Raw genomic sequence first — 27,426 nt, 5'->3', positions numbered from 1 at the left:
CCCTTACCGCTTTTAATATTCTTTCTTTATTTTGTGCGTTTGGTGTTTTGACTATTATGTGATGGGAGGTGTTTCTTTTCTGGTTCAATCTATTTGGAGTTCTGTAGGCTTCTTGTATGCCTATGGGTATCTCTTTTTTTAGGTTAGGGAAGTTTTCTTCTATGATTTTGTTGAAGATATTTACTGGTCCTTTGAGCTGGGAGTCTTCACTCTCTTCTATACGTATTATCCTTAGGTTTGTTCTTCTCATTGAGTCCTGGATTTCCTGTATGTTTTGGACCAGTAGCGTTTTCTGCTTTACATTATCTTTGACAGTTGAGTCAATGATTTCTATGGAATCTTCTGCTCCTGAGATTCTCTCTTCCATCTCTTGTATTCTGTTGGTGAAGCTTGTATCTATAGCTCCTTGTCTCTTCTTTTGGTTTTCTATATCCAGGGTTGTTTCCATGTGTTCTTTCTTGATTGATTCTATTTCCATTTTTAATTCCTTCAACTGTTTGATTGTGTTTTCCTGGAATTCTTTCAGGGATTTTTGTGACTCCTGTCTATGGGCTTCTACTTGTTTATTTATGTTTTCCTGGAATTCTTTCAGTGATTTCTGTGACTCCTCTCTATGCGCTTCTACCTGTTTATTTATGTTTTCCTGTAATTCTTTCAGGCATTTTTGCGATTCCTCTCTGTAGGCTTCTACTTGTTCTCTAAGGGAGTTCTTCACGTCTTTCTTGAAGTCCTCCAGCATCATGATCAAATATGATTTTTAAACTTGATCTTGCTTTTCTGGTGTGTTTGGATAATATGTGTTTGCTTTGGTTAGGGAATTGGGCTCCAATGACGCCATGTAGTCTTGGTTTCTGTTGCTTGGGTTCCTGCGCTTGCCTCTCGCCATCAGATTATCTCTAGTGTCACTTTGTTCTGCTATTTCAGACAGTGGCTAGACTGTCCTATAAACCTGTGTGTCAGGAGTGCTGTAGACCTCTTTTCCTGTTTTCTTTCAGCCAGTTATGGGGACAGAGTTTTATGCTTTCGGGCGTGTAGTTTTTCCTACCTACAGGTCTTCAGCTGTTCCTGTGGGCCTGTGTCTTGAGTTCATCTGGCAGGTCACTTTCAGCAGAAAAGTTGGTCTTACCTGTGGTCCTGAGGGTCAAGTTTGCTCATGGAGTGCTGCCTACGAGCTCTCCGTGCTGGCAGCAACCAGGAAGATCTGTGCCGCCCTTTCCGGGAGCCTCTGTGTACCAGGGTTCCAGATGGCGTTTGGTGTTTTCCTCTGGCGTCCGAGATGTGTGTGCAGAGTGCAGTCTCTTCTGGTTTCCCAGGCGTGTCTGCTTCTCTGAAGGTTTAGCTCTCCCTCCCACGGGATTTGGGTGCAGAGAACTGTTTATCCAGTCGGCTCCTACAGGTTCTGGCAGTGTCTCAGATGCAGTGGATCTGCTGCTCCTGGGCCCTCCTCTACAGGGACCCAGAGGCCATGTACAGTTTCCTCTTGGGCCAGGGATGTGAGCAGGGGTGGGCAGTGTTGGTGGTCTCTTCCCCTCTGCAGCCTCAGGAGTGCCCACCTGACCAGGCGGTGAGGTCTCTCTCCCATGGGGTTTGGGAGCAGAAAGCTGCTGCGGGCAGGGATCTGCTGGTTTGGGAGATGTCAATCAGGGAGGGGGGACTGCTTCCACCTCAGCTGCTGGTTCTGTTCCTCTCTGCTGCTGCTGCTTTTGTTGCTCTGGCTCTGAATTGTATTTTTTTCAGAGTGGTTATTGATAAACTTGATTATATCAGTAGAAATGTAAAGCAAAAAGAAATGTTAACATGAAACTATGAAAGCTGCAGCAAACAGGCTGCTTTCAAAGACAAATTGTTACCTACAAGTAATTGTTTTACCATAATTTATGCAGAAAATTTCTGGGAAGATGAACATTGTTTTATATATTAAATTTTATTAAAAGGAATCTATTTCTATTATATTATTCATTTATAAAAGATATTAGACTCCAGAGAATCAAATAACCCTATTAAAAAATGGTTACAGATCTAAACAAAGAATTCTTAAAAGAGAAATATTGAATGGTTGAGAAGCACCTAAAGAAATATTGAACATCTTTAGATATCAGGGAAATGCAAAACAAAATAACACTGATATTCTACATAACTTCAGTCAGAATGGCTAAGATCAAAAACTCAGGTAACAACACATGGTGGCAAGGATGTGGAGAAAGAGGACCACTCCTCCAACATTGGTGATATTGCAGGCTTGTACACTTGTATTCTGGAAATCAGTCTGGATGTTCCTCAAAAAATTGGACATAGTACTACCTGAGGACCCACCTCTACCTCTCATGGGGATATACCCAAAAGATGCTCCAACATACAACAAAGATACATGCTCCACTATGTTCATTGCCACCTTATTTATAATAGCCAGAAGCTGGAAAGAACCCAGATGCCCTTCAACAGAGGAATGGATACAGAAAATGTGGTACAACTACACAATGGAGTAGTACTCAGCTATTAAAAACAATGACTTCATGAATTTCATAGGCAAATGGAATGAAGTAGAAAATATCATCCTGAGTGAGGCAACCCAATCAGAAACACACACACACACACACACACACACACACACACACACACACACACTGTAAGGCACTCACTAATAAGTGGATATTAGACCAAAAGCTCGGATTACTCAAGGTAAAATCCACATGTAGCTGAAAACGATGAAAGACCAGTGTGGATGCTTCACTCTTTCTTAGAACGGGGAACAAAATATTCACAGTAGGAAATATGGAGACAAAGTATGGATCAGAGACTAAAGTGAAAACCATCCAGAGGCTGCCACACTTGGGGATCCATTCCCACTTTCAGTCACCAAACCCAGTCACTCTTAGGGATGCCAAGAGGTGCAAGCTGACAGGCCCCTGATACAGCTATCTCCTGAGAGGCTCTGGCAGAACATGCAAATACAGAGGTGGACTCTTGCAGACAACCAATGAAATGAGAATGGGCTCCCTATTGGAGGAGTTAGAGAAAGGATTGAAGGAGCTGAGGGGGGTTACAAGTGTATAAGAACAACAATAGCAACAAACCAATACTCCCAGGGACTAAGCCACCATCCAAATAGTACACATGGACAGACACAAGGCTCCAGCAACATATGTAGCAGAGGATGGTCTTCTGGGGCATCAATGGGAGAAGTCCTTGGTCTTTCCAAAGCAGGAACCCCCAGTGTAGGGGCATGAGAGGGCGTGGAGGTGGGAAGGGGTGCTTGAATGGGTAGGGGAACACTCTCATAGAAGAAAGTGGAGGTAAGATGGGATAGAGGGTTTATGGACAGGAAACCCAGAAAGTGGATAACAATTGAAACATAAATAATAAAAAATATCAAACAAATACATAAATAAATAAAATGAAGAAGATATAACTATTGAAATATCAGGAAACATAGTTTGTTTAATTTTGTATTGCCTTGTTTTAAAAAAAATATGCAGCACAGGAAGTCTCCAATGTGGTATAAGTATCTGAAATTAGGAAAATGTAAAGATGAAGATTACAATTCTTTATGTATAATTTGCAATCTTTATTGAACACAGAACATAGAAGACAAGTTTTTTTGCTTTACCTTTTAAGCTATGTCAGTGTTTTATTTTTCACAATTTGCCCCGTTCTCATTAGGTAAAAACCCCATATGGCAAAATAATCATATACATAGGCATATTTACACACACTTTAAACACATAATGACTACGGTGATGAAAGTCCTTATTAAACTGTTTTAAATATTCACTTCTCATACTTTATGCATATTGAACCATGTATACACATCAAGCAAAGCAATTTCATCAATACTAAAATAAAATTCAGAAAAAAATAAAACCACTGAAACTAACTTATTCTGGAGTTTGGACTAATATCATTTTCAGGACCTGAATAGCAATTGCTTTCATTTTTACTTAGTATTTTGGTGAACTGGGCAGAGGTTTTTGAGCCCGCTATGCTTCAAAGCTGATAAAAGAGGGCCCAGACAGTAAGGAGGAGATCTTCGTTCTTTCAAATATAATATTCCGGAGGCTCTTTATCTATACTACAGTCTTTAAAAGAAAAGTGGATTGAAAGCCCTTCAAGTACCTCCATCTTATTTCTAAAAGTTGTCACATTTAAAGAAAAGGAAAACATTTGCAAAATGATCCACAAAGTGGCAAAGATCTTTACAATTATTTCATTTCTAAATGACATAGACATGTCCCATATTTGAAGAAAATGTCATCCAGAGTGAGGAAACATAGGGACAAAAAGTGGAGCATAGACTGAAGGAAAGGCCATCCAGAGACTGCCCCAACTTGGAATCCATCCCATCCACAGTCACCAAACCCAGACACTATTAATGATTTCAAGAAGTGCTTGCAGACAGGAGCCTGGTATGACTTCCCTCTGAGAGGTTCCGCTATCACCTGACTAAGTCAGATGCAATACTCACAGCTAGCCATTGGCCTGAGCCCATGGACTCCAATAAAAGAGTTAGGGGAGAAACTAAAGGAGCTGAAGAGGATTACAACCCCATAGGAAGAACAACAATATTAACTAACTGGACCCCTCAGAGTTCCCAGGGACTAAACCATTAACCAAAGAGTGTACATGGGTAGATCCATGGCTCCAGCTGCGTATGTAGCAAAGGATTGCCTTATCTGGCATCAAGGGGAGCAGAGTTACTTATTCCTGTGTAGGCTTGTTGCCTCAGAAGGGGAATGCTGGAGAGGTAAACTGGAAGAAGGTTGGGGGAGCAACCACTTAGAGGCAAAGGGGAGGAGGGATTGGGAAGAGGGTTTGGGAGGGGACACTGACATTTGTCCCCTCCCAATAAAATAATAATAAAAAGAAGTAGGGAATTTAGAAACAGAAGAAAATTATTGGTAAAATGTAATAGAAAGGAGGTACAAAAATTTAGTCAAGCTTTACATTTCATTTATATGGAAATAAAGAAACCTCTGGTAGAATCATCTGATTTAGGAAAGTAGAGGAAAACAGATAAGACAAGGTCTCATTCTTCTAGGCTTCCCTGGTATTTGCCACATAACTGAGGTCACCTCAGAAAGCCCATACCTCATCCTATGTATAGCTAGATCTAGTAACCTAGGTAATTAGATTTTAACAAAATACAGTGAAACAATATTAAAGACACATCTTTTAACCGACTAAGTCTCATGTTGTGGATACTAGTGAAGGGAAGTTTTATACTCAGAAATTTATGTTGAAAATGAGGATGAAATGAATGGAATGATATAACTCAAAAGTGGTATCCTACTGTACAGTTGGTCAAAACTTCTAATTGTTGGAGTAAAAGAAGTGAGCAATAAGGAAAGGAAATGCTATTTACAAAACCAAATAAATAAAAGTAATCGTTTGCCATCTAAATATGTTATGTTTTAATCTTTAACAGTTGTACCCCTTTTTTAACATTATGATTCTTGATATTCTCTTTGTTTCTTAATATAATATTAAAAAGATATTTGATTGGATATGGTGCTTTGCATGTGTTTGATTATAAACACAAGTATGATATACCAACAGTGAGAGTTTAATAGGTAAATAATATATTTCTAAATGATAGAAACAACCTTAAAGTGTATCAGTAGTATGATCTCATTTAAAAATAGTTAAGTAGGAAGCAGATATGATTTTTATATATGAGCATTCTTATGATTGAGTAATAGACTTTCTTTGTCATCAAAATTTCAGAAAAGTACTAGACATAAATTATTATTGAATTGTCATGATTATCATACCTTACTTCTGTGTAACACATTGTCCCATTATTTATCTCCTGAATCCTCTGTTGTTGCTGTTACTGTTTCTCTGAACAATGGTCTTAGTCAAGGCTAAAGAATTTGAAGATTTACAATTTAAATGATAACTTTCTGTTATTTCCCAATAGTGTCCCAGGAAACCTTTCTAGTCCACAGTTTTCTCATTGCATTCTTTACTTCTGCATTTCTTAGAGTGTAAATCAGAGGATTCAGCATGGGGGTGATAATGGTGTAAAATATAGCTACCATCTTGTCCTCAGAGAAGGTAGTGTCAGGTCGCATATACATGAAAGTACAGGGCCCAAAAAAAATGATGACAACAGCAATGTGAGATCCACAAGTGGATAGAGCTTTGCGCCTCCCTTCTGATGACTGCTTTCTCAGAGACATGAGAATGACTGTATAGGAGATCAGCAAGATCACAAAACTGCCCAATGCAATGGTACCACTGTTGGCTGTCACAACGACACCAACAGTGTAGGTGTCTGTGCAGGCAAGTTTCAGTACAGGGTGAACATCACAGAAATAATGATCAATCTCATTGGGTCCACAAAAGGGAAGCTGGACCACCAGAGCCACTTGGATAATAGAATGGAAGAAACCACCCACCCATGTTCCCAGCAACATCTTATTGCATCTTTCTCTGTCCATAATAGTCATATAGTGGAGGGGTTTACAGATGGCCACATATCTATCATAGGCCATGACAGTAAGAATAAAGATCTCAGTGCAACCAAAGAAATGAACGCCGAAGAGTTGTAACATGCACCCCACATAGGATATAGTCTTTTTTTTCACTAACAGGTCAACAATCATCTTGGGTGCTGTGACTGAGGAGTAGCAAATATCCACAAAAGATAGAAAGTTGAGAAAAAAATACATGGGGGACTTGAAAAGACTGCCAGTGCAAACTGTCAACATGATGAGGACATTTCCCAGCAAAATGATGATGTAAAAGAAGGAAAACACAACAAAGCATACTTCTTCAACCTGTGGGTTCTGAGAAAGACCCCAGAAAATGAATTCAGTGACATTGTTTACTTCTTCCATGGAATAAGTCCTTGAGGCCATATTCCTCAGAGAATATTATGTTACCTGAAGGACAAATACAAAAGATCACCAACATTCTTTTCTATTTTAAAATCAAATAAATAATTATAGTCATTGCTGATTGAAGTTGATCACTTATGTTTTCTATACTTATATTTCATTTTAAGTGCACTTATTTTGAACAACTTACCTCAGTGTTATATCCTGTGATCTTTCAATTCCAGTTTAGAAATAAAGTCCAAAGACACAGATCAATTCTTGAAGTCTCAGGAGACATTTGAAGAGCCATCTCTCTTTTTAAAGTTTACATAACAGCTTCTAAATGTACTTTTATTTGTGCAAAATTTCTATGAAATTGCAAACAGACTGTGCTGATTGAAGGTATGATAATATTTATGTATCAGAAAACACTGCATTTTTATACAGAAATAAGAATGTTTGCCCAGATTTACTCTGTTTCATACTGCCCATCCTGGATGTCACATCTGCTTAGAATTCTCAAGTAGCACAATTCCAGTGATTCCTTCAGGCTTCCTTTGTCCTAAAAATTGGATGTTCTTGAATTGAAATTGTGGCCTCTCAGTTGACCTTGAGTTCAACATTACTATGTTGTGCCATAGAATAATCTTAAATTAGACATATTTGATTCTGAAATAATCCCAATGAAAACCAAATGAATCATTTAACCTTGTGACAACTGCATTTTTCTTTTACGATATAATAAAACTTTAAGTCATAATTATTGTCATTAAAAGTTACTTCTGGCCCAGAAACTGGGAAGGGGAATAACAATTGAAATGTAAATAAGAAATACTCAAGTTAATAAAGATTAAAAAATGTTACTTCTGCAATAAAATTAAATTCCTCCATAAACGTAGAATAGTCACAAATACCTGAGGTGGGGCAAATAGAAGAATTAATGACAAGTGAAAAAGAATCTTCTGTAGATAAAACCAGATCTTCTTTCTTGTTCAAAATGGAAGCAAATTCCCAGGTAATATTTTCAGCTGCAAAGAGGTTACTCCAGGATTTATCCCCAGTTAGCTTGACTTGATATTTAAATACTTCCCTGAAACCAAAATAAAAAAGCATTCTCTACTTCAGTGTTTCTTAATGCATCCTCATATTTCCTACTCTTTGTTAGCTACCAGCATTCCACTCAGTGTAGGAAACTTTGAATTCCATATTTCTGGAACTGATTATCATTCAATGGACCTACAATGAGTCTAAGAAGAAGACAAAGTTTAGTTTGAATACAAATAACTTTAGTGGTAGAGTTGCAGGCATCCTAATGGGGACTTTTTGACATAAAAGAGAGGATATGAATTAGCTTATTATTCATAGATATTTTAAGATCCTTTCTTAAATTAACACATGGGTATAAATGATCCCTGAAGTGGTAGACTGTCATTTTGGGAATTCATCTCTCAAGGTCAATTGTGTTTAATCCTTGCAACCACAGAATCCTGAATTTTCAATTGTCTTTTGCAGAAAATGGGCCAACTATGAGTTTATGGAAAGTCATGCATGTTGTAAATTTCTAGGTCATTTTCCTAAAGTTATAGAAAAATCACTATAGTTCTTTTTCCTTTATGTATTATGTATTAGGGGCAAATTGACAAAAGAACAGCAGCAATCCAATCTGATTTGGAATCAAGCTCAATGCTGTGCTTCTAGGAGATGGTTCACTTTGGCAACCTACTGATTTTTAAAATACAAATTATTCAACACCAATGGGCTCATATCTTAGAAGTTTAGAGTAATTGCTACATGACTTATTGTTTTTTTTTTTTTTTAGAACACAGATACTTACATACAAACTTGCTACTATTCCACTAAGGTCTAAAGCACAGATGACTAAGACTTTCTCTGAGATAGTTTGCATCTAAAATGCTCTGTCTTTTCAGCTACGTTTTCAGCACTTCAGACTTGATAGTGTTCTTTGCAGTGACTGGCATGTTTTCTTTTTAATTCCGCATTTATGACTCACTATCTCTAAAGCAGTATACATAGAGGTTGATATAAGTTTTAATCGTATCGTTGTCTTTACAATTCCATACTTTCTTTTCTTACAAAACCAGAACATTTAAATATTATTGTAAATGCAAAAAAATGACTGCTACCTCCTTTCCAACAACATTCTTTTCTAAGTTTGAGATGGATACATCTCCTGATATTTTCCAAATGGGTTTGAACTCACATTTTTTTTTTAGCTTCTTCTTCGATTGTGTAGAAATTCTAAACAATCATGAATAAATAGTACTGGAAAATACTTGGTCCTCTAAACTAATGGTGCCAGCACTGAATCTTCCTTGTTCCGAGATCTCTCATCTACTGAAACAAATGCTCTTTCTTTTACTTCTTATGTAGCCTGGTTAAGAAGTGAAAGGAAAACGGTAATGACTTTGGGGAAAATGTATTCCCAGAGTTTCCTCCATGGTCAAAATAAAATTTCAGACCTAAAATGAACTTTAAATTCCAGTATCTGTTGAATTTAAAATTAATGTTTTAAATATCTAGTAATAATCACTATTATTATTATTATTATATTACATATTTTAAATTTAAAATTTAGGCAATTTTAGGTAAACAAAATAAAAGTAATATTTTTATTGTAATTTTATTACTTGATTTTTGTACATTGATATTCATTCTAAATAATAATTGTTTATTGTATTAAATTAAATTATCTGATTTAGCTTATCATATAGATTTAAATTGTTCTTCTAAAAACTAGAAAATCTAGGTATAAAGAAAATATGTAGAAAGATAATCACTTCTAAGGTACTTTTCCAAGCATGGTAGTTTGGTAGGTTTTTTAATGCTAGAACATAGGAGTTATAGGAATGCAGTTTTCTATGACTTCAAGGACGTACTATTCACACATAATGTTCCAAAACATCTATAGGTGCATAATGAGAGTCTTTGTCAGATTAAATAGCAAGCAAAAGAGCAAAAAGCAAAAGACAGAGAGAGAGGAAGAAAGAAAGAAAGAAAGAAAGAAAGGAAGGAAGGAAGGAAGGAAGAAAGAAAGAAAGAAAGAAAGAAAGAAAGAAAGACAGACAGAAACAAAGAAGGAAGGAAAGACGGAAGGAAAGAAAGACTGGTGGTGGGAGAAGACTTATTTTGGGAGGTAGTTATGTAATTCACTTATGGGAAAATATACCCACAAACAGCTGAATATCCAACTCCTTTAAACAGCACTGACTGAAAATAAAAATGAAAAAATTTAAAAATAAAGATAAAATAAAGTACCACAGCTTATATTAGTGTTCTGGGGCATCTCAATGACACCTTAATTTCCTCTTTTGTACATAGACAAAAAATATCCATACCACATTGGGCAACTAGGATCAGGTCTTTGTCTCTGGGATAAAATTGTACAATTTTGTGTTTATTGTATTCCTGTATCACAATGTTTTGGAAGTTTACCATGTAATTGCATTGTTGGGGATTTGTTTTTATTTATTACCAAATGCTATTGTACTCTGTACTTAAGTTTCTTGTAGATATGTGGATATTTGTATTCACAGCTCATGGTTATAATTATTTATGCTTCTGTGAAAAATTATGTGCAATTATTGTACACATGTATTTCATTTCTCTTCAAGGGAATCTAAAACTCTAGCCATAAAAAGATGAATGTGGTGAAGAGCATATGAACATATGGGCATAGGAGAAAATTTCTGGACAGTACACCAATAACTTATGCACTAAGATCAATAATAGACAAATGGGACCTCATAAAATTGTAGTGCTTCTGTAAGGCAAAGAACACTGTCTATAGGACAAAATGACAACTAACAGTTTGGAAAAAAGATCTTTATCAATCCTAATCCAATAGAGGGCTAATATCCAATATATAAAAAACACTCAAGAAGTTAGATTCCAGAGAATCAAATAGCACTATTAAAAAGTTGGATACAGAGCTAATTCTCAACTGATGTATATTGAATGGCCAAGAAGCACCTAAAAAATGTTCAACATCCATAGTCATCAAGGAAATGCAAATGAAAATAACCCTGAGATTCTACCTAATACCAGTCTGAAAGAGGAACACTCATCCATTGTTGATGGAATTGCAAGCTGGTACAATCACTCTAGAAAACAGTCTGGTGGTTCCTCAGAAAATTGGACATAGTACTACTTAAGGACCAGTTATACCACTCCAAGGCATACGCCCAAATATGCTCCTACATATAACAAGGACACATGTTCCACTATGTTCATAGCATCCTTATTTATAATAACCAGAAGCTGAAAAGAACCCAGATGTCCTTCAAAAGTGGAATGGATACAGAAAATGTGGTAATTCTTAGGCAAATGCATAGAACTAGAAAATATCACCCTGAGTGAGGTAACCCAATCAAAAAAAGAACACACATGGCATGTACTCACTGCTAAGTGGATATTAGCTCTGTCAGAGCCTGACAAATACAGAGTCAGATGCTTGCAACCAGCCATTGAATTGAGAATGGGCTCCCCAGTGAAGGAATTAGAGAAAGGACTGAAGGAGATGAATGGATTTGCAACCTCATATGAAGAACAAAATTATCAACTAACCAGACACCCTAGAGCATTCAGGGACTAAACAACCATTCTAAGAGTATACAGGGATGGACCTATGTTTCCATTTGCATATATAGCAAAGGATGACCCTGTTGGGGAGGAGAAGACCTTGGTCCTGTCAATGCTCCATGCCCCAATATAGGGGAATGACAGGGTGAGCAAATGGGTGTGAGTGGGTGGGTAGGGAGAACACCCTAATAGAAGCAGGAAGAGATAGCAGGATTCTGGAAGAGAAACCAGAGGGCATAACATTTGAAATATAAGTGAAAATATCCAATAAAAGAAATCCTCAGGTCCAATTTTCTGAGGATAACAAAGATGTCCTTCAAACAAGAAATGGATACAGAAAGTGTACATTTATACAATGGATTAATACTCTTAAGCAAATGCATGGAACTAGAAAATATCATCCTGAGTGTGGTAACCAAGTAGCAAAAGAACACACATGGTATACACTCACTTATAATTGGCTATTGGCCAAAAGCTTGAAATGCCTAAAAAAAAAATTCACAGATCATATGAAACACAAGAAAAAGGAAGACCAAAATGTGGATGCTTCATTACTTCTTAGAAGGGAGAACAAAATACACATGGAAGAAATAGAGGGACAGAGTTTAGCAGAGACTGGAGAAAAAGCCATACAGTGACTGCCTCACATGGGGATCCATCCCATAAGCAGTCACCAAACCCAGTCAGTATTTATGGTGCCAAGAAGTGCTGGCTGACAGGAGCTATATATGAGTGTCTCCTGAGTGTCTCTGTCAGAACCTTACTGATACAGATGAGGATGCTTGCAGCTAACCATTGGACTGAACAAGGGACCTCAATGGGGAAGTTAGAAAAAAGACTGAAAGAGTTGAAGAGGTTTGCATCCCCATAGGAAGAACAAAAATAACAACCAACCAGACCCCATCAGATTTCCCAGGGGCTAGACCACCAACCATTGAGTACACCTGAAGGGACACAAGACTCTAGCTGCATATGTATCAGAGGATGGCATTGTCCAGAATCAATAGGAGGAAAACCCTTGGTTCTGTGAAGGTTCCATTCCCCAATGTAGGGGAATGCCAGGTTGTTGAGTTAGAAGTGGGTAGGTGGGAGTTGAAGAAGCATCCTCATAGAAGCAGGGTTAAAGGGTAGGGGTTACAGTAGAAGGGGAAAGGGGATAACATTTGAAATATAAATACATAATACAGCCAAAAATAGAGCTAAAAAAGGAAAAACAACAAGAACAAAAAGATTAAAAATTTAAAGATTAAATTATGTCATTTGCAGGGTCATTCATGGAAATGGACATCATCATAACAAACAAAATAAGCTATAAACAGAAAGAAGGTCTGCCACATTTTTCTCTAATGTAATCTATCTATCACGTATCTATCATCTATCTATTATCTATCATCTATTTATCTATCTATCTATTTGTCTATCTAGAAGAGAAGCTATGTATAACAACACTCAAAAGAGAGCTGAGAGAAAGAAACAACATAGAGTAATAGCAAAAAGGAAAATGGCAGAGCAGACTGGGGCAGGATCCATCCAGTCTCCATCTGTGCCAAGAGCTAAGGCTGTCACATGTTGCTCTGTGCATAGATCCTGCCAAGAGAAAACTGTTCTCCCAGGAGTGCTTTCACTCCTAACACCACAAGTGGGACCCCACTTTGCTCCGATAACTATACAAAGAAGAACCTGCCAGGAGTGCACAGGGAAGAGGAACTGCAGTGTAGCCTGGGTCAAGATACTACCAGTCACCATCTGCACCCGAGCTAAGGCTGTCCAAAAGTTTTCTGGCCCAAAACCTGCCCTAAGAGAGCTGGTCTCTCAGGCTTGCTTTCACACCTAAAATCACAGGCTCTCAGACTCACAGGTTCAGAGGCTCCCAGGCTCCCAGGCCCAGAGGAAAGATAAGCTCCAGTCAGTGAGAGCAAGACCAACTAACATTAGAGAAAAACAAATGGCAAGAGGCAAGCTCAAGATCTTAAACAACAGAAACCAAGACTACTACTCATCATCATCAGAAAACAGTCCTCCCACCACAACAAATACTTGATATCCCATCACACTGGAAAAGCAAGATTTGGATTTAAAATCACATCTCATGTGGAGGATAGAAGACTTTAAGAAGGACATAAGCAACTCTCTTAAAGAAATACAGCAGAACACAGGCAAACACTTAGAAGCCATAAAAGAAGAAACACAAAAATCCCTACAAGAATTATAGGAAACCACAACCAAACAGGTGAAGGAAGTGAACAAAACTATCCAGGAACAAAAATAGAAATAGAAACAATAAAGAAATCAGAAAAGAAGACAACCCTGGAGATAGAAATCCCTGGAAAGAGATCAGAAGTCATAGATGCCAGCATCACCAACAGAATACAAAAGATTGAAAAAAGAACTTCAGGGGCAAAAGGTACCATAAAAAACATTGACACAATAGTCAAGGGAAATGCAAAAAGCAAAAAGATCTTAGACCAAAATGTCCAGGAAATCCAGGACAAAATGAACAGACCAAGTCTAAGAAAGAAAAAATAAATATATGGAAGAGAACAGAGATTTCCAAATTAAAGGGCCAGTAAAGATCTTCAACAAAATTATAGAAGAAATCTTCCCTCACCTAAAGAAAGAGATGCCCATGAGCATACAAGAAGCCTATAGAACTCCAAACAGATTGGACAAGAAAAGTAATTCCTCCTGTCACATAATAGTTTAAATACCAAATACATAAACAAAGAAAGACTATTAAAAGCAGTAAGGTAAAAAAGTCAAGTAACATACAAAGGCAGACGTATCAGAATTACAACAGACTTTGCAACAGAGTATGAAAGCTAGAACAGCCTGGAAAGGTGTCATGCAGACTCTAAGAGAACACAAATGCTAGCCCAGGCTACTATATCCAGCAAAACTGTCAATTACTACAGATGGACACACAAAGATATTCCATGCCAAATCCAAATTTACACAATATATTTTCACAAATTCTTTCCTACAAAGGATAATATATAGAAAACTCCAACACAAGGAGGGAAACTGTACCCTAGAAAAAGCAAGAAACCCAAAGGAGCCGCACAAACATAATTTTATCAACAAATTATCAGAAATAATCACTATTCCTTAATATCTCTTACCATCAATGGACACAATTCCACAATAAAAAGACATAGACTAACAGACTGTATATGTAAACAGGACCCAGCCTTTTGCTGCATACAGGAAACGCATCTCAGTGACAAAGACAGACACGACTTAAGAGTAAAAGGCTAGGAAATTTTTTTCCAAGCACATGGTCTCAAGAAACAAGCTATAGTAGCAATTCTAATATCTAATAAAATCAATGTTCAACCAAATTTATCAAAACACATGAGAAAAGACATTCCTACTCATCAAATGAAAAATTTACCAAGATGAATTCTCAATTCTGAACATCTATGCTCCAAATACAAAAGGACCCACATTCGTAAAAGAAACTTTACAAGTGCTCAAAGCATATATTGCACTACACACAATAATAGTAGTAGACTTCAACACACCACTCTCATCAATGAACAGATTATGGAAACAGAAAACAAACAAAGACACAGAAAAACTAAAAGAAGTTATGAAAAAAATGGGTGTAAGAGACATTTTCAGAACATTTTATCCTAAAAGAAAATAATATACCTCTTCTCAGCACCTCATGTTACCTTCTCCAAAACTGACCATACAATTGGTCACAAAACAGGACTCTGTAAATATAAGGAGAATGAAATGATTCCATGCACCCAATCAAATCAACATGAACTAAAGCTGGCCTTCAATACCACCAATAAATTAGAAAGCCCACATATACGGAAGCTGAGCAAGGCTCTACTCAATGACAAATTGATCAAAGAAGAAATGAAGATAGAAATTAAAGAATTTTTAGAATTTAATGAAAATGAAGACACAATATATCCAAATATATGTGATACAGTGAAAGCAGTACTAAGAGAAAAACTCAGAGCTCTGAGTGCCTCCAATAAGAAACTGGAGACAGTATTCACTAACAGCTTGACAGCACACCTGAAATAGCTCTAGAACAGAAAGAAGCAAATTCACCCAATGGGAGTAATCAACAGGAAATAATCAAAGTCAGAGCTGAAATCAACCAAGTAGATAAAAAAAGAACTATAAAAAAAAAAAAAAAAACAGGAGCTGGTTCTAGGAGAAAATCACCAAGATAGATAAAACCTTAGCCAGAATAACCAGAGGGCAGTGATATTGAAATTAACAAAATCAGACATGAAAAGGGAAAAGGGAGACATAACAACTGAAACCAGGAAATTCAAAAAAATTATCAGATCCTCCTGCAAAAGCCTATAGTCAACAAAACTGGAAAATCTGGATGAAATGGACTATTTTCTAGACAGATATCAGGAACCAAAGATAAGTCAGGAGCAGATAAACCATCTAAAGATTCCCATGACCCGTAAAGAAATAAAGCAGGCATTAAAAGTTTCTCAAACAAAACAAACAAAAACAAAAATAAAGAAACAAAACAAAACAAAACAAAACAAAATAAAAACAGGACCAGGTGAGTTTAGTTCAGAATTCTATCAGACTTTCAAAGAAGACCTAATACTAATACTCTTCAAACTATTCCACGAAATAGAAACAAAAGGAACATTACCCAATTCATTCTTTGAAGTCACAATTACTCTTATAACTAAACCACACAAAGATACTATAAAGAAAGAGAACTTCAGACCAATTTCCCTTAAGAATATGGACACAAAATTACTCAATAAAATTCTTGCAAACCAAATCCAAGAACACTTCAAAACCATCATCCATCATTATAATAGTAAGCTTCATTCCACTGATGTAATTTTGGTTCAATATATGCAAACCCATCAATGTTATACACTATATAAACAAACTCAGAAGGGTTTGATCATCACATGATCATCTCTTTAGATGCTGAGGAAGCATTTGACAAAATTCAACATCTGTTCATGATAGAAAACTTGGAAAGCTCCAGAATTCAATGCCTAAACAAGCTAAAAACAATACATAGCAAATGAGTAGACAGCATCAAACTAAATGGAGAGAAACTTGAAGCAATCCCTCTATAATCAGGGACTACACAAGGCGTCCCACTCTCTCCCTATCTATTCAATATAACCTGAAATCCTATTCCAAGCAATTAGACAATAAAGGAGGTCAAGTGATACAAATTGGAAAGAAAGAAGTCAAAATATCTCTTATTTGCTGACAACATGATAGTGTACATAAATGACCCCTAAAATTTAACCAGAGAACTCCTAAATGTGATAAACAACTCAACAAATTTGCTGAATATACAATTAATGCAAAGAAATCAGTAGCCTTCTACTACTCAAAACAGGCTGAGAAAGAAATTAGGAAATGACATCCTTCACAATTGTCATAAGTAATATAAAATACCTTGGTGTGACTCAAGCCAAAGAAGAGGAACATCTGTATGACAAGAACTATAAGTCTCTGAAGAAAGAAATTGAAAAAGTATCAGAAGGTAGAAAGATCTCCCATGCTCATGGATTGACAGGATTAATGTAGTAAAAATGAACATCTTTCTGTAATCAATCTACAAATTTAATGAAATTCTCATCAATATTCCATTTCAATTCTTTGTAGAGTTAGAAAGAGAAATTCGCAAATCCATTTGAAATAACAAAAATCCCAGGACAGCAAAAACTATTTTCAACAATAAAAGAACTTCTGGGAGAATCATCCTCCCTAATTTCCAACTGTATTACAGAACAATAGTGATAAAAACTGTAAGGCATTTGTAAAGTGTCAGACATGTACAGCAATGGAATAGAATTGAAGGCCCAGAAATGAACCCACACACCAATGGTCACTTGATCTTTAACAAAGGAGCTAAAAGCATCTAGTGGAAAAAGGACAGCATTTTCAATATATGGTGCTGGTTCAACTCATGGTTAGCATATAGAAGAGTGCAAATTGAACCATTCTTACCTTCTTGTACAAAGTTCAAGTCCAAGTAAATCAAGGACTTCCACCTAAAACCGTTTACACTGAAACTAATAAAAGAGAAAGTGGTGAAGAGCCTCAAACACATAAGTACAGGGGAAATTTTCCTAAACAGAATACCAATGGCTTTTAAGATCCAGAATCCACAAATGAGACCTCATAGAATTGAAATGTTTCTGTAAGGAAAAGGACATTGTCAGTAGGACAAAATGGCAACCAATTGATAGAGAGAAAATCTTAACCAACCTACCTCTGATAGAGGGATAATATCCCATATATATAAGAATTCCAGAAGTTAAACTACAGAGAATCAACCCTATTAAAAGTGGAATACACTACTAAACAAAATATTCTCAACTGAAGAATATCAAATGACTGTGAAGCACCTAAAGAAATGTTCACCATCTTCATACATCAGGGAAATGCAAATCAAAACAACCCGGGTATTCTACCTTATACCAGTCAGAATGGCTAAGATTAAAAACTCAGGTGACAATAGATGCTGGTAAAGATGTGGGGAAAGAGGAACACCCCTCCATTTTTGGTGGGGTTGCAAACTGCTACAACCACCTGGAAATCAGCCTGGTGGTTCCTCAGAAAATTGGACAAAGTATTATCTGAGGACTCAAGGAGGAAATATGGAGACTAAGTATGGATCAGAGACTGAATGGAAGGCCATCCAGAGGCTGCCACACATGGGGATGCATTCCCACATTCAGTCACATAATCCAGTCACTACTGGGGATGCCAACAGGTACATGCTGACAGTAGCCTGATATAGCTATCTCCTGAGAGACTCTGCCAAAGCATGACAAATACAGAGCTGGATGCTCACAGCCAAGCATTGGACTGAGAACCTGATCCCCAATGGAGGCGTTAGAGAATGGACTTAGTTAGCTGAATGGGTTTGCAACCTCATAAGAAGAACAACAGTATCAACCAACCAGATTCTCCAGAGCTACAAGGGAATAAACCACCAACCATAGAGCACACGTCAAGTGACTTAAGGCTCCAGCCACACATGTAGAAGAGTATGGCCTTGTCAGGCATCAGTGAGATGAGAGGCCCTTAGTCTGGTGAAGGCTTGATTACCCTGTGTAGGGCAATGCCAGAGCAGAGAGGCAGGAGGGAGTGGGTGGATGGTGAATCATCCTCATGGAAGCAGGGAGTTGAGGGAGGGATGGTATAGGAGGCTTTTAGAGGGGAAACAAGGAAGGGGATAACATTTGGAATGTAGGTAAAGAAAATATCCAATAAAAATGGGGGAAAAGTAAAAAAAAATAAAAATTTTTCAAAAACTGTAAAAAGGCACTTAAAAAAACAATGAAGAATAGTGAACAAAATACTTACAGGAGGAAATACAAACAAACACTGGAGCAGAGACTGAGAAAAAGGTCATCCAGAGACTGCCCCATTCTGTGGAACTATCCCATATTCAGCTACTCATTCCAGTCACTATTGGTGATGCCAAGAAGTGTTACCTGACAGGAGCTTCGTATGGATGTCTCCTGAGAAGCTTTGTTAGACCTTTACTTATACAGATTAAGATACTTGCAAGCTATCCATCAGACTGAGCATTGGAGCCCAGATGCAAGAGTTAGACAAAGGATTAAAGGAAATGAAGGAGTTTGCAACCCCACAGGAAGAACAACAATATCAACCAACTATACCCCCAGAACTCCCAGGGACTAAACCACCAACCAAAGAGGATACAAGGGGGTGGCAGACCCATGGCTTCAGATGCAAAGGATGGCATTGTCTGACATCAATAGGAAAAGCCCTTGATCCTGTGAAAACCGCCTTCCCCAGTGTAGGAGAATGCCAATATGTGAGGAGGGAATGGGTGTTAGGAGGGTGAACATCCTCATAGAAGCATGGGAAGGGGCTATAGGAGAAGGGAGAACTGGGGAAGGGAGTATCATTTGAAATGTAAATACACAAACTATCCAATAAAAAATAAGAGAGCAAAATATAAATTTTCATCAGATAAACAAAACATGTATTTGTGTAGACACAACCATGTGTTTGTGTAGCTGTGTATGTGGAAAAGAAATAGAGAGGAAAGCCTGAAAGGCTGGTGAAGGAATTATGGGGAATTAATATGATTAAAGTACAGCGATATATTTATACATAAACACATTCATATATGCGTACATACATACAAATGTTTGTGTGTATATCATAAGGATCACCATTTAATTTTAATTATATATTTCATTTATTTTAGAGTTGGGTAGAGTGAAAGCCGGCAGAACATGAGAGTGAACGTTAATGTCCAACTTGCAGTAGTAAGTTTTCTCTCATTACTACATCCTGGGAATCACAGGATTTCATGCTTGAAGTCAGTAACATTATACCAACCCCTAAAACAATATTTATATACTAGTTAAAATTTTAACTGTGAACTGGCTTGTTGTGTCTTATTTTAATGGCAGTATGGCTTTCTGTAGAATTAGTCTAACACAGGTGAATGCAATTGTGAAAGAGCTCAGATCTTATACTGGGTGGGTGATGCCTTTCTCTGTAAATCGTCCTACTAGCCCTGATCACATGTGTATTGTGTATTTGAGTGTTTGTGTGTGTGTGTGTGTGTGTGTGTGTGTGTGTGTGTGTCCAACACTCTTCTGAATTGTTAGTTTGCTTTATTAATGATTCCTCCATTCTCTTACTGGAAGCCTTTTCACAAAAGGTTTTCTTTAGAGTTGTTTAGAACTACTGAATTATTAAATGTTACAAACAACCATTTCAACTGCAAAGAAGACATTATTTGAAAAGATTACCCAGTGCTGATTTTCTAAGTGCTAATCAAGTTAACATAGTCATGTAACATATCAAGGGGAGGTGGTTTCATTTGGTTTGTTATTAACTCCAACGCATATGTGGCTGTTATCAGGGTTCTCTCCTTTTCATTCCACAGAATTGTCAGCAATATTTTCTTTTGCTTAAAGATTTATTCATTTATTTTATGTATGTGAGTACACTGTTGCTGTCTTCAGGCATACCAGAAATGCTCATCAGATCCAATTACAGATGACTGTGAGCCACCATTTAATTGCTGGGAATTGAACTCAGGACCTCTAGAGGAACATTCAGTGTTTGTAACTGCTGAGCCATCTCTTCAGCTCCCAATGTTTACTTTTTTTTTCTTTTTTTTTTTTTCGGAGCTGGGGACCGAACCCAGGGCCTTGCGCTTGCTAGGCAAGTGCTCTACCACTGAGCTAAATCCTGAACCCCCAATGTTTACTTTTTAATTAATCTATTTAATTATTGCTCTCTTCTCAATCTGACCCTCAAAATTCCCAGTCTCCATTAGCTACTCAAAGAAGGGGAAGTCTGCTCCCTCACAAGTGGGAACACAAATATATCCTGGTATAGTTGCTCCAAGCAGGAATAAGCACACCCTTCACCATTGAGGCCAGATGTGGCAGTCCACCTAGAGTAAGAGTATCCAAAGCAGGCAAAAGATTCAGAGATAGCCCATACTCCAATTGTTAGGAGACCCACATGAAAACCAAGCTGAACATCTGCTATAAATGTGTAGAGGACTAAGTATAGCCCATGTCTGCTCTTTGTTTGATGGTTCAGTGTCTGTGAGCTCCCATGGACTGAGATTAGTTGAGCTCTATGTAACTTTATGGTGTTCTTGTCCCTTCTAGCTCCCTTCATCTTTTCCTCCACTCCTGCACAAGACTCCCTGAGCTCCACCCCTGTTTAGCTGTGGGTCTCTGCATATATTTCCATTAACTGATAGATGAAACATGTCAGAAGATATTTAAGCAAAGCTCCTACCTGCACACACAGCAAAGTATCATTAATTGTTTCAGAGGTTGGCACTCCTAGATGTGATTGGACCTAAGTTGGGTTAAGAATAATTTGCCATTCCTTCAATCTCTGTTCCATTTCATCCTTGCAATTCTTGTAGGCAGGACAAATTTTGGGTAAAACATATTTGTGGGTGAGATCTCTCCTGCATCTCTCCATAAGAAGCTTCACCTGGCTATATGATATGGACACTGCAATCTCTGTATCCCAAGCTGCTAGGAGTTTCAACAAGGGTCACCCTAATGGATTCCCAAAGCTGCCCTCTAGTGATTCAGTACTCTCTCCAGGCTTTTTCCACCCCACTGTCCCTACACCTGATCAGTACTCCCATGCCACCACTTATCCCCTCTCCCACCCAGTTCCCATCCACATATGATGTCTATTTGATTCCCTCTTATGAGTGAGATTCAAGCATCCTCTCGTGGACCTTCCTTGTTACTTAGCTTCTTTGGGTCTGTGAATTTTAGGATGATTATCCGGTAGTTTATGCTTAATGTCCTCCTCCAAATGAGTACCTAACAAGTGTGTCTTTCTGGGTCTGGGTAACCTCACCCAGGATGATATTTCTAGTTCCAAACATTTGCCTGATAATTTCTTGATCTTTTTTTTAAATAGATGAATAGTATTCTATTGTGTAAACTTAACACATTTTCTCTATATGTATTTTGGCTGAGGGAAATCTATGTTGTTTCCAATTTCTGGCTATTTGGTTATATGTTCTGCTATGAACATAGTTGATTGGCATGTTGTAACATCTTTTTAGTATATGTTCAGGAGTGGTATAGCTGGGTCTTGATGTAGAACTATTCCCCAATTTTCTGAGGAACTTTCAGATTGCTTTCCAAAGTGGCTGTGTTAGTTTGCAATCCTACCAACAATGGAGGAGTGTTCATATTGTTCTACATGTGCTGTCACTTGAGTTTTTGATCTTGGCTAATCTTGCAGGTGTAAGATAGAATCTCACAGTACATTTTTACTTGTATTTCTCTGATGACTAATAATGTTGAATATCTAAGTGTTTCTCAGCCATCAAATATTCCTTTGTACATTTTAGATATTAGTCCTTTGTAAGAATTAGGATTTGTGAACATCATTTCCCATTATGTAGGCTCTCTCTTTTGCTCTGTTGATGGTGTCTTTTGCCTTATAGAAGCTTTTCAATTTCAAGAGGTCTCATTATTAAATGATGATATTAGTGCTTGAGCTATTGCTATTCAGTTCAGAAATTTTTGTCCTGTTCCAATGTGTTCAATGCCATTCCCCACTTTCTCTTCTATTAGTGTATCTGGTTTTATGTTGATGTCTTTGATATACATGGACTTGTGTTTTCTTCAGGGTGATAAACACATATCCTATTGGACCAGCACAATTTGTCGAAGATTCCTTCTTTCTTACATTATATGGTTTTGGATTCTTTGTACAAAAGCAAGTTTTCATAGGTGTGTGGCTTTACATTGGGCTCTTCAATTTGATTGCATTGATCAAACACTCTGTTTCTATATAATACAATACAGACTTTAGTCACTTTTGCTCTATAATCAATGGACACCCAATCAATGGACAGAAGCCGTTGACCCCTGTGGTTGAATTATGGAAAAGCTGGAAGAAGCTGAGGAGGAGGGTGACCCTACAGGAAGACCAGCAGTTTCAATTAACCCAGACCTCGGGGATCTCTCAAACCAACCAGGCAACATACACCAGCTGATATGAGGCCCTGAACCCATATGCAGCGGAGGACTGCTCGGTCTGGTCTCAGTCAGAAAAAGATGCACCTAATCCTCAAGAGACTTGAGGCCCCAGGGAGTGGGGGTGGGGTGGGTGAGTTGCAGTTGGGGTGGGGACATCCTCTTGGAGTTGTGGAGGGGCTAGAGGGTATGGGATGTGGAACAGACAGGGGGTGGACCAGGAGGGAAATAAAGTCTGGAATGTAAAATGATTAAAGAATAATTTTAAAAAAGGAGGACTGAGAACAAGACCCCCGTTGAAGGAATCAGAGAAAGGACTAAAAGAGCTGAAGGGGCTTGAGACCCCATATGAACAACAATGCCAACCAACCAGAGCTTCCAGGGACTAAGTCACTACCCAAAGACTATACATGGACTGACCCTGGGCTCCAAATTCATAGGAAACAATGAATAGCCTAGTAGGGGAACCAGTGGAAGGGGAAGCCCTTGGCCCTGCCAAGGCTGGACCCTCAGTGAAAGGGATTGTTGGGAGGAGGGCACAAATGGGGGGAGGATGGGAGGGAGAACACCCACATAGAAGGGGATAGGGAGGAATTAGGGGGATGTTGGCCTGGGAACCAGGAAAGGGAATAACATTTCAAATGTAAATAAGAAATACCCAATTTAATAAAGATGGAAAAAATGAGGACTACACTGAATCTGTAGATTGCTTTTAGCAAGATGGTCATTTTCATTATGTTAACCTTATTTATCCATGAGGATGGAGATCATTCCATCTTCTGATTTCTTCAATTTTCTTCTTCTGGTAATTGATTTATCATCATACAGGTCTTTCACTTGCTTAGTTAGAGTTGAACCAAGATATTCTATATTATTCGTGGATACTGTAAATGGTGTTATTTCCTTAATTTCTTTCTTAGGCTGTTTATCATTTGTATATAGGAAATATTTTTGAGATATTATTTTACCTAGGCACAATGCTGAAAGTGTTTATCAGCTGCAGGAATTCTCAGGTAGAATTTTAGCATCACTTATGTATATTATTATCTTTGTGTATCATCATACTTTCACTTCTTCCTTTCCAAGTTGTATGCCATCAGTATCTTTTAGTTCTGTTGTGTCTCTAGCTAAAACTTCAAGTACTACATTGAATAGATAGATGAGACTGGGCAGCCTTGATTTATCCCTGATTTTAATGTAAACGCTTAATTTTTTCTCCATTTAATTTTATATTGGTTACTAGGTTGCAGTATATTGCCTTTATTGTACTTCATATTGCTGAATTTTCCAACACTTTTAAAATGAAGGGGTGTTAAATTTGGCAAAGGATTTATTAGCATCAACTAAGATGACCATTTGTTTTTCTTTCACTTTGTTTATTATGGTAGATTACCTTGATGGAATTTCATCTATTGAAACACACCTGCATCTTCATGATCAAACCTGCTTGATCATTGTGTGTGATCTTTTTGATGTGTTCTTGAGTTTGGTTTGCAAGCATTTTGTTGACTATTTTTACATCATTGGAAATTGATCTGTGCTTTTTCTTCTTTAGTTTTTGTGTGGTTTAAGTATCAGGATGACTGTGACCAAATACAATGAATTTGACAGTACTCGTCTCATTTATATTTTGTGGAGTAGTTTAAGGAGTGATAGCATTAGCTCTTCTTTGAAAGACTGGTAGAATTCAAGGGCTTAAACCTCTGCCCTTGGTCTTTGGGGGGGGGATTTTAATGAGTGACTCTATTTCCTTAAAGGCTGTAAGAGGAATTAGATGTTTTACCTGATATTGATTTAACTTTGAAAAGTGGTATCTATCATGAAAATCACCCACTTAATTTAAAATTTCCAGTTGTATGGAATACAGGTCTCTGAAGTAAGTCCTAATTAATATTTGGATTTCCTAACTGTATGTTCTTATGTCTCCTTTTTCATTTCTGATTTTGTTAATTTGGACACTGTATCTCTGCTTTTAAGTTAGTCTAAGGGATTTTCTATCATGTAGATTGCCTCAAAGAACCAACTCTCAATTACATTGATTCTTTTTATTGTTTTTTTTGTTTCTAACTTATTGATTTCAGCCTGGACTTTCATTATTTTCTGCTATCTACTTCTCCTGGTGTTTTTGTGTGTGTGTGTGTGTGTGTGTGTGTGTGTGTGTGTGTTCTAAAGCTTTCAGTTTTGCTTTTAGGTTGCTCTTATGAGATCACTTTAATTTTTTAATTTCTTTATGAATGCACTTAATGATATGAACTTTCCTTTTAACACTGCTTTCATTGTGTACCCTAAGTTAGGATTGTTGTAGTTCATTTTATTGAATTTTGTAGTCTTTTTTTTTTATTTCTTTCCTGACCCAGTGGTCATTCAGTAGGTAGAAGCTCAGATTTCATAAGCTTGTAGGCTCTCTCTTGCTTCAGTTGTTGAATTCCTGATTTAATCTATGGTGTTCTGATAAAAGTGATTACTTAGATTTCATCTATGTAGACTTGCTTTGGGACCAAGAATATGGTCAATTTTGTTCAAGGTTCAATGAGGTTAAGAGAGGAGTGTGTGTGTGTGTGTGTGTGTGTGTGTGTGTGTGTATGTGTGGTGTGTTGTGTGTGTGTATTTATGTATGGATGGGTGTGTATACATTTGAATGATATGTTCTGATTTATAATCTGTTAGTTTCATTATTTCTTTATTTCTCTCTCAGTGACCTGACCATTAATGAATCAGTGATATTGAAGTGTCCTACTATTAATGCATGGGATTCAACATGTGATTTATCTTTTACTAATCTTTTACAAATGTGGTTGTCTTTGCATTTGAGACACAGATATTCAAAATTGAGATGTCACTTGATTTAAAGTGATGGATATAAATGTCCTTTGCCATCTCTTTTGATTAATTTTGGTTGACAATCTATTTTAGTAGATATTAGAATGGTTACTCCACTTTACTTCTTGGGTCCATTTGCTTGGAAAACCATTTTCTAAGCATTTACTCTGAGGTAATGTCTATGTTTGTTGATGAGCTATATTTCTTTCAGGTAGTATTGTGGATCCTTTTTTTAATCCATTGTATTTGCCTGTGCCTTTTATTGGAGAATTGAGTCCATTGATGTTAAGAGATATTAATGACCAAGGATTGTTAAATCCTGTTTTATTGTTGTTATGGTTGTTGTTGTTGGTGGTGGTGGTGGTGGTGGTAGTGGTGGTGTGTATGTGTGAGGGGAGTGTCTTCCTTTTCTTTCATTTGCTCTTTTGCAGTTGTTTATTTCTTTTGTTTGCTTCGTCATTATAATCCTGCTTGGGTTGGGTTGGAGGTTTTTATTTTTCTTTTTTCCATCCCTATATAAGAATACGGTATTCCCATATTATATTGGCCTTTGTTGATTGTGTTCTTATGTTGTTTGATAGGACTGAATTAGAGGAAAAGGCATTGTTAATATCTGGTTCTGTAATGGAATCTTTTGTTTTTCTCTATAAACAGTGATTGAAAGTTTTACTGAGTTTAGTAGTCTGAACCAACATCCGGGTCTCTTAAAGTCTGAAAAACATCTGTTCAATATCTTCTGGCTTTTAGAGTCTCTGTTGAGAAGTCAGTTGTTATTCTGACAGGTCTGCCTTTATGTGTCACTTGTATTTTTCCTCTTGAAACTTTTAATATTCTTTATTTGTTCTGTACATTTGATTATGATGTGGCAGGGCCATTACCTTTTCTTGTCCAATCTACTTGGTGTTCTGCAAGATTATTGTATGGTTACTGGCATATCTTTCTTTAGTTTGGGGAAATTTTCTTCTTTAATTTTCTTGAAGATATTTTATGGGCCTCTGACATGGGACTCTTCTCCTTCTTCTATACCTATTATCCTTAAGTGTGGTCTTCTCCTAGTGTCCCAGATTACCTTGATGTTTTCTGTCATGAACTTTTTATATTTAGCAATTTCTTTGATGTACCAATATCTGCTATTCTAGCTTCTACGCCTTAGATTCTCTCAGCCATCTCTTTTATTCTTTTGCTGATGCTTGCATTTTTATTTTCTGTTCCCTTTCCTAAGATTGTGTTCCCCAGAATTCTCCCAGTTTATCCTTGTTGTTTCAATTTCCATTTTTAGGTCTTGAAAAATTTTATTCATTTTCTTCACCCATTTGTTTTTCTTGTATTTATTCATTTCCCTTTGAAAGTCCTCTATCATCTTTGTAAGACTGAAGTAAGGTCATTTCCTTTTTCTTTGACTTTGTTTGGATATCCAGGGCTTGCTGTAGTATGACATCTGGAATCTAGTGGTGCCATGTTTCCCTGGCTCTTGCTGATTGTGTTCTTATGCTACATTTTAGGTATCAGGTGGTTCATGGTATTGGCTAAACATTCCTGATGCTGGTAGGATTCTGTAAAATGCAGGAAGATCTGTGGACCTGAATCCTCAGACAACAGGATGCTGCTCAGTTCTTCTGGCTGAGTCCCTGGTGGAACAGGCAAGCACGAGATTGGTGGGGCAGTTTCCAACCTGGTTCTACCTGGGGTTCTGCAAA

At 37.3% G+C, this 27,426-nt stretch overlaps 1 protein-coding gene across 1 annotated transcript; it reads right to left on the bottom strand.

Annotated features, from left to right (window-relative positions):
* Positions 1–5,903: 5,903 nt before the first annotated feature.
* Or4s2 (olfactory receptor family 4 subfamily S member 2) lies at positions 5,904–6,839 on the bottom strand. Its single transcript, NM_001000640.1, has one exon. The coding sequence runs from the start codon at positions 6,837–6,839 to the stop codon at positions 5,904–5,906; it is 936 nt and encodes a 311-aa protein (NP_001000640.1).
* Positions 6,840–27,426: the final 20,587 nt, after the last annotated feature.

This window comes from Rattus norvegicus, chromosome 3 (genome assembly GCF_036323735.1).
Source record: "Rattus norvegicus strain BN/NHsdMcwi chromosome 3, GRCr8, whole genome shotgun sequence".
Taxonomy (NCBI): domain Eukaryota; kingdom Metazoa; phylum Chordata; class Mammalia; order Rodentia; family Muridae; genus Rattus; species Rattus norvegicus.
This window is presented reverse-complemented; position numbering and strand designations above follow the sequence as displayed.

Coding starts and splice junctions, on each gene's coding strand:
- Or4s2 (NM_001000640.1), bottom strand. CDS start 6,839: ATGGAAGAAGTAAACAATGTCACTGAATTCATTTTCTGGGGTCTTTCT.